We start from the raw sequence: 12,987 nt of genomic DNA on the forward strand, positions 1-12,987 counted from the left end.
TCTGAAGTTTGCTAGAGTGCATTTAGATGATCCAGAAGAGGATTGGGAGAATGTCATATAGTCAGATGAAACCAAAATATAACTTTTTGGTAAAAACTCAACTTGTCGTGTTTGGAGGACAAAGAATGCTGAGTTGCATCCAAAGAACACCATACCTACTGTGAAGCGTGGGGGTGGAAACATCATGCTTTGGGGCTGTTTTTCTGCAAAGGGACCAGGACGACTGATCCGTGTAAAGGAAAGAATGAATGGGGCCATGTATCGTGAGATTTTGAGTGAAAACCTCCTTCCATCAGCAAGGGCATTGAAGATGAAACGTGGCTGGGTCTTTCAGCATGACAATGATCCCAAACACACCGCCCGGGCAACAAAGGAGTGGCGTCGTAAGAAGCATTTCAAGGTCCTGGAGTGGCCTAGCCAGTCTCCAGATCTCAACCCCATAGAAAATCTTTGGAGGGAGTTGAAAGTCTGTGTTGCCCAGCGACAGCCCCAAAACATCACTGCTCTAGAGGAGATCTGCATGGAGGAATGGGCCAAAATACCAGCAACAGTGTGTGAAAACCTTGTGAAGACTTACAGAAAACGTTTGACCTGTGTCATTGCCAACAAAGGGTATATAACAAAGTATTGAGAAACTTTTGTTATTGACCAAATACTTATTTTCCACCATAATTTGCAAATAAATTCATTAAAAATCCTACAATGTTGACGTGTACCTATGATGAAAATTACAGGCCTCTCTCATCTTTTTAAGTGGGAGAACTTGCACAATTGGTGGCTGACTAAATACTTTTTCCCCCAATGTATCTGCAATATTAAAGCTGATCTACCCCCTAAAAAATGGGGGGAAATGACCCAAAAAATATATAAAAAATAAGTGTATATGCCTCTTCTCAGTATGGAATAACTTGAATTCAGATTATATTAAAACTTTTGTGTTTTACATTTAACATTTTAGTCATTTAGCAGACGCTTTTATCCAGAGCGACTTACAGTTAGTGAGTGCATACATTTTCATACTGGCCCCCCATGGGAAACGAACCCACAACCTTGGTGTTGCAAGGGCCATGCTCTACCAACTGAGTGAATAGTGAATTCAGCAGTGTGGTAAAGGGCCTGCAAAAACATCAACTTGATAGTTTTATTATGTTTGTGTGAACATTTACATTTACTTGTGATGGGGACAGATATGGAAAATCCATCAGATAATGACAGGCTCACCATTTAGTATTTTTAACTACCATTTAATCCAATAGCAAAAATACAAGATACACATTTCCAAACTGTTCTTTTTGAAGTGCTGAATAGGAGCAATAGTAGATGGTAAATATAATTTTCCATACAGTATTTCACTATAACTTCACATGCACACATTTTTATAATTTGCATCCAATGGAAGGTTGTGAGCATGTTGAGAAAGATCCTCAAAAACTTATACAGCTGCACCATCAAGAGTATCCTGACCGGTTGCATCACTGCCTGGTATAGCAACTGCTCGGCATCTGACCGTAAGACACTACAGAGGGTAGTGCGTACGGCCCTGTACATCACTGGGGCCAAGCTTCCTGCCATCCAGGACCTCTACTAGGCGGTACCGGAGTGCAAAGTCTAGGTCCAAAAGGCTCCTTAACAGCTTCTACCCCAAGCCATGAGACTGCGGAACAATTAATGAAATGGCTACCCCCCTTTTTGTTACACAGCTGCTACTCTCTGTTTATTATATATGCATAGTCACGTTACCCCTACCTACATGTACATATTACCTCAATTACCTCGACTAACCTGTACCCCTGCACATTGACTCCGTACTGGTACCCCCTGTGTATAGCCTCGTTATTGTTTTTTTATTGTGTTACTTTTTTAAACTTTAGTTTATTTAGTAAATCTTTTTTAAACTCTTATTTTCTTAAAACTGCATTGTTGGTTAAGGGCTTGTAAGTAAGCATTTCACGGTAAGGTCTACACCTGTTGTATTCGGCGCATGTGACAAATACAATTTGATTTGATTTACTTGTTCACTTATCTCATTGACTTCTCAAACCCTGGCCTGGTCTGCTTGGTCTGTTTTGCAAGAGATTCTTGATGTCTGCAATGTTGTGCCTCCGTGTTTAGAAACTCCGCGGCAACACTCCATCTGAACTCCTCCTTCACATTTACTGGATTGGTTGAATGGTGCAGAAGAGCACCTCCCCCGACAGTAAAAAAAAAAATATATATATCCTCAAGACCAGAATGTGGGGGATCTAGTTTCAGGCGTTTATTTTATGCCTGGGGCATGTTCAGCAGGAAGCAACGTTTTGGAAAGTTCAGATATAAATATTATATGTTGAACAAACATGCCTCTCTGTTGAATAAGGAATAATTTAGGCTATATTGATGTAATTTAAATCTGCAACATCAATAACGTTTTTCAAAAGAATGTGTCCCTGGCTACATTGGTTAAGTTGTTTACATGCGAATCTGCCCTCTCATTGGCTAGAATGTTCCCGCCTGTTCCCGCCTCCTTTGCGGATATTTATTCCCTTTGTTAGAGCATTGAGACCGTCTCAGTATATAGATAGCATACTCTCCGTTGATACGCTGTTTTTCTTGTGCATCTGACTCAGTGGCTACTATATCAACTGTCGCCTACATCTTGGGTTGAATGAGATAGCGTTCTGAAGATACTCTGATAAATGCCAGGTAGTAATGTCCTGTCAAAAAATAAGAACGTTTAGCCATGCGTTATTGCAGAAAAGTAAGTCAGCTTCGCTTTGCAAAGTTTTAAAAACGTCTGTTGCGTATTGTGGTAACGTGGCATCTAGAGGTCCGACCACCCAAATAGGAAAATGCTGCGAAGATGGTCAAAGTTGTGGATCAAATTCAGGTATCCAGCCTGCAGGGTCCCCAGCCATCCCAACTTCTTCATCACCCGCAAATCACAGACAAGTCGCGGGCAAGAAACGTAAGGAGGTGTCGCAGACATTGTCTGAAAGGGCATTCACTACAGCACCCAAGATTGACTCCAAGACTTACCTTTGGTCAAGGTATAATGAGATGAAACGACTTGTGCACGGTAAGATGTTTTTATGTAATGTTTAAAGCTTGCCTAAAATGTAATATTAGCCAGCAGATCTGACCCGCTTGCTTACAGCTGCACTAGGGTTAGACAGCATTCCTGTTTATAGCCTATTAATACGCCACAGAGCTGGTGTAAGATATCGCTCAGAAAATGTGTTTCAATCTAGGGATAAGAAATGCGTTGTACTCGGAATTGTCCTGTTATCCCAACTGTTACACTTAGGAGATTGAACAACTGCTGTTTTTTCCAGAAACCTGTACTTTTTGTTCTCATACTAGGTAGCAGAAGGCACAGCAGCCATTTTGGAATGGCAGTGTTAGCCAAACAGTTCGTCAGGTTTGCTAGGTCTAGCAAAAATGTGTAGCCCAATGACTACTCAAAACCCGACCACAAGGCCTGAAAAGTAGGCCAAATTTGTTTTTCTGCAGCAAGAAAGGAGTTGCCATATTTAGCCAATAGACACTTTCTCCATAAGGTTATGAGGGAATTGAGAAGGAATCTCGACTTAACTTCTAACGACCCTAAGAAGCAAAATTCGGTTTTCCATCAAAATAATAATTATTGAGAGCTAATGTGACTAATAAAATAATTTGAATATGTTGCAAGAGAAAAGATAATTCACCCTTTTTAAACTTGAATGTTATGCTATTTTCTGGCAGTTGTGCCGTTATTATGTGCCAGATGTTAAGACTGCAAACTGTTATAAATGGCCTATTTGGGAGATTGACGTGTCTTTTCAATAGGCATAGGCTAGGCCTACTGACCAAAACCTGGGTTTAAGATTGTAATTCAACTTTGCCATGGTTTGGTTAGCTAGATGCAGGTAGCCTATAGCCCCTGATAGGCCTACATCTAATTTCAAATAGCATTCACAGAAGCCTAGGCAGCTTGCTTAGTTCAAATTGACAGACTAATTTATTCAACATGAATAGCGAGGAGATTTCATGGTAGAAGTGCTTCCGTTGCCCAATAGCCTGCTGGAATAGGCTACTGAGGATCGGGTTGCACTCCCGAGTGGTGCAGTGGTTTAAGGCACTGCATCGCAGTGCTAGCTGTGCCACTAGAGATCCTGGTTCGAGTCCAGGCTCTGTCGCGACCGGGAGACCCATGTGCGGCGCACAATTGGTCCAGCGTCGTCCAAGGTAGGGGAGGGTTTGGCCGGCAGGGATGTGGGTTCATTTCCCACGGGGGGCCAGTATGACATTTTTTAATTTATTTTTTAAATCCCTTTTATGCATTCACTAACTGTAAGTCGCTCTGGATAAGAGCGTCTGCTAAATGACTAAAATGTAATTTCAATCACTTAATCAAATATTAATAATATGGATATAAACTGATCTGACTGGCTGTTACCTTCAATCTAATGCATTCTAACAACAGCTGATCGGCAATTGCGATAGAACTGTAACCATGATCACAATTGATAACTTCCAATTTCATTAACTAAACTACCCATTGCATAATAACACAAGGCTACAACAACAATAAACTGAAGTTATAGGCAATTTATTAAATCTGTTTGCCAGCTCAAGGTAGGCAACACAAATGGCACAAATTGATTTGCAATGGCTCCAGTGATATCGTCATTTCAATATATTTATTTTATAAAATGGTAGGCTACAGTAGCTTACATAGGCATAGAAATGGATGGCCAACAGATGCAAATGTATCATTCTCCACATTTTAATGTCAGTTTCATTGTGGACTTTTCCCGATAACAGAAGCACGCAAGGGAGTTCCATAACTTCCATTTCAAATTTCCACTCGCGCAGCGCTCAAGATCCTTGTTCGGGCAGGTTTCGTGGTTCGTCACCGGCTTACTAGCAGCTGCTGATCCATTTATCATCACTCCACTTGTCTTGTCTAATTCATCACACACACCTGGTCCTTATCCCCAATTAGTCAATAAGTGTTTCCTCTGCTTCCTTGTCTGTGTGGGTGATTGTTTGTAGTGAGCTGTGTGTAGCTCGGTTGAGCTACCCTTACCTTGTTGTTGCCAGGGTAGATATTTCCCCTGTGCCTGAGTTTTGTTGTCGCATGCTTGCACAACTGTTTATCGACGGAATAAACTATTTCGATGCATATTACTCTCCTGCGCCTGACTCCTTCTATCACACGCATCACAGAATCACCCACCCGCTATTGAGTCAGTGGGAGAAGAGCGCATGCCTGGAGTCGTGGCACGGGTCCAGGAGCACTCCACGATGCTGGCCAGCTTGGGGGAAGCGATGGATCGGGTTCTTCAGGTCGTCCAACACCTGGAGAGGAGCAGACCCGATCTGTCGAGACCAGCTGGCCAACCGGATCCAGCCACCTACACCCCAGCACCAGAAGGGATCCAGATATCCCGACCACGGGCGTTTGAGGGGACAGCAGCGCTGTGCCAGGGATTCCTCCTCCAATTGGAGCTTTACTTCGTCAGCATCAGGCCGGCACCATCGGAGCGGGAGAAGGTGTCCGTCCTTGTTTCCTGTCTCTGTGGGAAAGCCCTGGAGTGGGCCAACACGGTGTGGAACGAAGAAGGAGCCGCATTGGAGGACTACAGGGAGTTCGCTCGCCTCTTTCGGGCAGTATTCGACCACCCGCCCGAGGGTCGAGAGGCGGGTGATCGACTGGTCCACCTGAGGCAGGGGACGAGGACCGTGCAGGACTTTGCGTTGGAGTTTCGTACGCTGGCAGCGGGGTCCGGGTAGAATGAGCGGGCCCTGATCGACCATTTCCGGTGCCATCTGCGGAAGGACGTCCGACGGGAGCTAGCCTGCCGGGACATCATGTTGTCCTTCGATAAACTGGTGGACATGGCCATTCGGTTGGACAACCTGCTGGCAGCCAGAGGACGTCCTGGTAGGGGTCTGCCGGCCGAGTGACAGTCACACGTCGTAGTCAACGTTCTTTTGGGCCTGGAGGCGGCAGGCAGGGCACTCAAGCATCACCCCAAGTATCGAACACCCACACTCGTTCAGAGCCCTCTGCTGCGCACTGTAAAATACTTGTCTCCTTTCCTGAGCACATGGATGTTCCCCAGTGTAAGGCGCTAGTCGATTCAGGCACAGCAGTTGTTCATTCTTCTCGGTGTAACAGTTGGGATAATGGAACAATTCGGAGTACAACACATTTCTCATCCCTGGATTGAGGTACATTTTCCGAGTCATACCTCGCACCGGCTTCGTGGTGTCTTAATATACACAGGAATGCTGTCTGATCCTAGTGCAGCTGTAAGCAAATAAAATCAGGGTTGATTGGAACATCATTTGTTCAAAAGACATCACTGTATCTTTGTACTTCCTGAAGAAGGCCATACTGCCAAACATGTCATTTAAAAAAAAAACATTTGTTCCAAATGAAAATGTCATACAAATATGAACAGTGTCTTGGTCCTCCTTGCTTTTTAAAATCCAATTGCCCCCTTTTACCAAAGAGTACCTTCTATTTACAAAGACCTATTGTGTAACCAAGCAGTGCTTTCCTTCCTTTTTTTCTAGGCTAATTGCCTAAAATATGTATGTTTTTTTTGCCAACTGAAAGTGGATTGTTTAGCAACAAAACCGATGAGTGCAACCTTGGAGCAGAACAGGCTGGGTTTGCGTAGAATCAAAGGATTGTTGCCAACATGTAAACTATATTGAACAAAAATATAAACGCGACATGTAAAGTGTTGGTCCCATATTTCATGAGCTAAAATAAAAGATCCCAGAAATGTTCCATATGCACAAAAAGCTTATTTCTCACATTATGTGCACAAATTTGTTTACATCCCTGTTAGTGAGCATTTTTCCTTTGCCAAGATAATCCATCCGCTTGACAGGTATGGCATATCAAGAAGCTGATTAAACAGCACGATCATTACACAGGTGCACCTTGTGCTGGGGACAATAAACGACCACTCTAAAATGTGCAGTATTGTCACAACACAATCCCACAGATGTCTCAAGTTTTGAGGGAGCATGAACTTGGCATGCTGACTGCAGGAATGTCCACCAGAGCTGTTGCCAGATAATTGAATGTTAATTTCTCTAACATAAGCCGCATCCAACATCGTTTTAGAGAATTTGGCAGTACGTCCAACCAGCCTCACAACCGCAGACCACGTGTAACCACGCCAGCCCAGGACCTCCACATCTGGCTTCTTCAACTGTGGGATGGTCTGAGACGAGGCACCGCGACAGCTGATGAAACTGGGTTTGCACAACCAAAGAATTGATGCACAAACTGTCAGAAACCGGCTCAGGGAATCTCATCTGCGTGCTCGTCGTCCTCACCAGGATCCTGACCTGACTGCAGTTTGGCGTCGTAACCAACTTCAGTGGGCAAATGCTCACCTTCGATGGCCACTGGCACGCTGGAGAAGTGTGCTCTTCATGGATGAATCCAGGTTTCAACTGTACTGGGTAATATCCAGCAACTTTGCACAGCCATTGAAGAGGAGTGGGGCAACATTCCACAGGCCACAATCAACAGCCTGATCAACTCTATGCGAAGGAGATGTGTTGTGCTGCATGAGGCAAATGGTGGTCACACCAGATACTGACTGGTGTTCTGATCCACTCCCCTACCTTTTTTTTAAGGTATCTGTGACCAACCGATGCATATCTTTATTCCTAGTCATGTGAAATCCATTGAGTAGGGCCTAATTTATTTATTTCAATTGACTGATTTCCTTAAATGAACTGTAACTCAGTAAAATCTATTAAATTGTTGTTTATATTTTTGTTCGATCTATATTTCCTCTAAATCTTTATTGGAAAACATAAAGAAATGTGCACAATGAGCACTTTTTGTCTCTCAAATACATCGTTACAGTTGTTGGTTTGCTAGCTAGCGAATTTTAGACAAAGGTAAAATTAGTTTTATATTGGATATTCGGTTTTCTCTCATCAATAGCTATTAAACAAAGCGTGCCATGACTATGAAAATGATATATCCTAAATCAGAGGAGGATGGAGAAAAATCCATAGCTTTTTTTGTTGTTGAAGTTTAGAGGGGAAAAAATTATTCCGGCTTTCAATCTTCAATAGCTATTAAACAAAGCGTGCCATGACAGTGAAAATTATGTATTCTGAATTGGGAGGATGCAGAAAAGTCAGCGTATTTTCAAACATACAGTGTGTTGGGAAAGTATTCAGACCCCTTGACTTTTTCCACATTTTGTTACGTTACAGCCTTATTCTAAAATTGATTAAATTATTTTTTCCCCTCATCAATCTACACACAATACCCCATAATGACAAAGCAAAAACAGGTTTTTTGAACTGTTTGCAGCTGTAAGCAAGAGGATCTGGTGGCTAATATATAAATAAATGAAATCAGGGTTGTTCAAAAGACATCACTGTATCTTTGTACTTCCTGAAGAAGGCCATGCTGCCAAAGGTGTGAGGGGGAAAAAGTGTTCCATTTGAAAATGTCATACAAATATGAAGATTGTGTTTATGATCCTCCTTGCTTTTTAAAATCCAATGATCCCCTGTTACCAAAGAGCACCTTCTATTTACAAAGACCTGTTGTGTAACCTAGCAGCGCTTTCCTTCCTTCTTTTTTCTAGGCTACTTGTCTAAAATATGTACGTTTTTTTCCCAACTGAAAGTGTATAGATGGGTGGGTTGTTTAGCAACAAAACCGATGCGTGTGCAACCTTGGAAAAGAACAAGCGGGGTTTGCGTAGAATCAAAGGATTGTTGCCAACATGTAAACTATACTGAACAAAAATATAAACACAACATGTAAAGTGTTGGTCCCATGTTTCATGAGCTAAAATAAAAGATCCCAGAAATATTATATACGCACAAAAAGCTTATTTATCAAATGTTGTGCATTTTTTATTTGCCAAGATAATCCATATGCTTAACAGGTGTGGCATATCAGGAAAGCTGATTTTAAACAGCATGATCATTACACAGGTGCACCTTGTGCTGGGGACAATAAACGGTCACTCTAAAATGTGCAGTTTTGTCACAACACAATGCCACAGATGTCTCAAGTTTTGAGGGAGTGTGAAATTGGCATGCAGGAATGTCCACCAGAGCTGTTGCCAGAGTATTGAATGTTCATTTCCCTACTATAAGCCGCCTCCAACGTCGTTTTAGAGAATTTGGCAGTATGTCCAACCGGCCTCACAACCACAGACCACATGTAACCACGCCAGCCCAGGACCTCCACATCTGGCTTCTTCACCTGCGGGATGGTCTGAGACGAGCCACCCGGAGAGCTGATGAAACTGTGGGTTTGCACAACCAAATAATTTCTGCACAAACTGTCAAAGAAGCGGTATATCTGTTCTATGTGCACTATTTCTATGCTTCCCGTTCTTAAGTTTCGTTTTTGCGTCTTTTACTTCAAGCAGCTGAAAATACTATATTTTTGTTTCTTGAAAATATATTTCACAGCGGTTTACATGGTACAATGATTCTCTACACTCTACGTGCTTGTTTTGTCACAACCTGAAATTAGGCAAACTATTATTAATTTCAGCAACCAGGAAGTGGCTGAGCAATTATTGCATATTGCACCTTTTAAATAATTCAGTAATGACTGAAAAATTATGGCAAGTAAGAAAATGGTCCTGAATTTATAAGTTAGAATGTTAGCAAGCTAAATGTCCCTTACCTTGAGCTAAGCGCTCTCAGGGGAGCTAAGTCCTCGTGGGGAATTTAAACTCTGAACGATGCCTGACAGGCAGCACTGTCTCCCAGGCTGTGTGCCACCCCCAAGACCACAGCCAGTCACATGCAAGCAACAACGCAGCTAACTTGGCTAGTCTTGTGAGCGAGCTAGGTAGTCTTGTTAGCTAGATAGATATCTTGTTATCTATGCGGGTCGTTAGCTTGCATAACTGATGTATATAATTGTAAGGGACACTTCATGTTTTATGGATAATATTTACATTTACAGAGTGGGTGAGCTCCATTCCTGACAGGCTGATCAGATTCAATTTCAGCCTCAAAGCTTGATCAGATTCAATAGCAGCCTCAGAGGCTGATAAGTTAGGATGCTGTCTGCAAGGAGCCTTACATATGAAACAGTGTACAACACAGCATCCTGATATCTGATTTATCAGCCTCTGAGGCTGGCTGCTATTGAATCTGATCAGCTTGCAGGAATAGAGCTCATCCACTCAGCTTGCAGGAATAGAGCTCATCCACTCAGCTTGCAGGAATAGAGCTCATCCACTCTGGATTATATGAATCATCATATCAAGCTCTGACAGCTAATCTGCCTGTGAAGCACTTTGACAGCTAATCTGCCTGTAAGGAGCCTTGCCTATAAAACATCATGCAAGACAGCATCCTGATTTATGAGCCTCTGAGACTGCTATTGAATCTGATCAGTCTGTCAGGAATGGAGCTCACCCCCTGTAAATGTAAATATTATCCATAATACATGAACTGTCCCTTTTTTATAATTATACACATATCAGTCATGCAAGCTAACAACCAGTATAGATATCGCCTTGCATAAGATTTGCTGTGGTCTTGGGGGCAGAACACAGCCTGGGAGACAGTGCTGCTTGTCAGGCATCGTTCAGGGCTTAAATGCCCCACGAGGGCTTAGCTCCCCTGAGAGCTCTTAGCTCAAGGTAAGGGACATTTAGCTTGCTAACATTCTAACTTATAAACTAGTACTGAGCTCCAAACACAAATGCACATTGCTATCAAAGTATCCACAGGGCTCCTTGATGAGGTGGTTATCGTGTATCTGAACAAATTAATGGATGATGCGTGGCACGTTTGATTATCTTGTGATCCCGACAAAGCAACTTTAATGTGGCGATCATGAGAGAAATATTTGTATTTATTTATTGATACGTCCTCTTTGGACTTCTGTAGCTACCTAACTTTCTAGTCAACAACTTCGGGAGGGTAACCTTGCCAAATAGACCCCCGGAAATCGTCAGACTACCCCTAGTGGCGAAAGTAAGAACTGCAATTGAAGCAATGGAGGCATACTAAGACAAAAAAAGTGACAGTGTGTAAATTATAACAAATTAGTGCAGGAAATAAAGAAATGGATACATTCCGGAAGTTAATGTTGGAATTTATCAAATAACTATGCAAATAAAAATCATTGGTTGTGTACCAGTGTTTGAGGCTACAAAAGATCCCATGACTTTTTCCACATTTTGTTTTACGTTACAGCCTTATTCTAAAATGGATTAAATAAAAACATTTCCTCAGCAATCTAGACACAATACCCCATAGTGACGAAGCGAAAACAGGTTTTTAGACATTTTTAGAAATGTTTTCAAAGAAAATAACAAATACCTTAGTTACATACAGTGGGGGGAACAAGTATTTGATACACTGCCGATTTTGCAGGTTTTCCTACTTACAAAGCACGTAGAGGTCTGTAATTTTTATCATAGGTACACTTCAACTGTGAGAGACGGAATCTAAAACAAAAATCCAGTATCATATTGTATGATTTTTAAGTAATTAATTTGCATTTTATTGCATGACATAAGTATTTGATCACCTACCAACCAGTAAGAATTCCGGCTCTCACAGACCTGTTAGTTTATCTTTAAGAAGCCCTCCTGTTCTCCACTCATTACCTGTATTAACGGCACCTGTTTGAACTCGTTACCTGTATAAAAGACACCTGTCCACACACTCAATCAAACAGACTCCAACCTCTCCACAATGGCCAAGACCAGAGAGCTGTGTAAGGACATCAGGGATAAAATTGTAGACCTGCACAAGGCTGGAATGGGCTACGGGACAATAGGTAAGCAGCTTGGTGAGAAGGCAACAACTGTTGGCGCAATTATTAGAAAATGGAAGAAATTCAAGATGACGGTCAATCATCCTCAGTCTGGGGCTCCATGCAAGATCTCACCTCATGGGGCATCAATGATCATGAGGAAGGTGAGGGATCAGCCCAGAACTACATGGCAGGACCTGGTCAATGACCTGAAGAGAGCTGGGACCACAGTCTCAAAGAAAACCATTAGTAACACACTACGCCGTCATGGATTAAAACCCTGCAGCGCACGCAAGGTCCCCCTGCTCAAGCCAGCGCACGCAAGGTCCCCCTGCTCAAGCCAGCGCATGTCCAGGCCCATCTGAAGTTTGCCAAGGACCATCTGGATGATCCAGAGGAGGAATGGGAGAAGGTCATGTGGTCTGATGAGACAAAAATATAGCTTTTTGGTCTAAACTCCACTCGCCGTGTTTGGAGGAAGAAGAAGGATGAGTACAACCCCAAGAACACCATCCCAACCGTGAAGCATGGAGGTGGAAACATCATTCTTTGGGGATGCTTTTCTGCAAAGGGGACAGGACGACTGCACCGTATTGAGGGGAGGATGGATGGGGCCATGTATCGCGAGATCTTGGCCAACAACCTCCTTCCCTCAGTAAGAGCATTGAAGATGGGTCGTGGCTGGGTCTTCCAGCATGACAACGACCAGAAACACACAGCCAGGGCAACTAAGGAGTGGCTCCGTAAGAAGCATCTCAAGGTCCTGGAGTGGCCTAGCCAGTCTCCAGACCTGAACCCAATAGAAAATCTTTGGAGGGAGCTGAAAGTCTGTATTGCCCAGCAACAGCCCCGAAACCTGAAGGATCTGGAGAAGGTCTGTATGGAGGAGTGGGCCAAAATCCCTGCTGCAGTGTGTGCAAACCTGGTCAAGACCTAAAGGAAACGTATGATCTCTGTAATTGCAAACAGGTTTCTGTACCAAATATTAAGTTCTGCTTTTCTGATGTATCAAATACTTATGTCATGCAATAAAATGCAAATTAATTACCTAAAAATCATACAATGTGATTTTCTGGATTTTCGTCTCTCACAGTTGAAGTGTACCTATGATCAAAATTACAGACCTCTACATGCTTTGTAAGTAGGAAAACCTGCAAAATCGGCAGTGTATCAAATACTTGTTCTCCCCACTGTAGGTATTCAGACCCTTTACTATGAGACTCGAAATTGAG

The 12,987-nt window shown here is 42.7% G+C and overlaps 1 protein-coding gene across 1 annotated transcript in view; it reads left to right on the top strand.

The window, feature by feature from the left end:
• Positions 1 to 2,514: 2,514 nt before the first annotated feature.
• Positions 2,515 to 12,987, top strand: part of nt5dc2 (5'-nucleotidase domain containing 2) — a 34,996-nt gene continuing 24,523 nt past the window's right edge. The window contains exon 1 of the mRNA XM_041856136.2: positions 2,515 to 3,055. Coding sequence (XP_041712070.1) covers positions 2,689 to 3,055 — 367 coding nt within the window. The 5' untranslated portion in view covers positions 2,515 to 2,688. The remainder of the gene's footprint in view (positions 3,056 to 12,987) is intronic.

This window comes from Coregonus clupeaformis, chromosome 30 (genome assembly GCF_020615455.1).
Source record: "Coregonus clupeaformis isolate EN_2021a chromosome 30, ASM2061545v1, whole genome shotgun sequence".
NCBI lineage: Eukaryota > Metazoa > Chordata > Actinopteri > Salmoniformes > Salmonidae > Coregonus > Coregonus clupeaformis.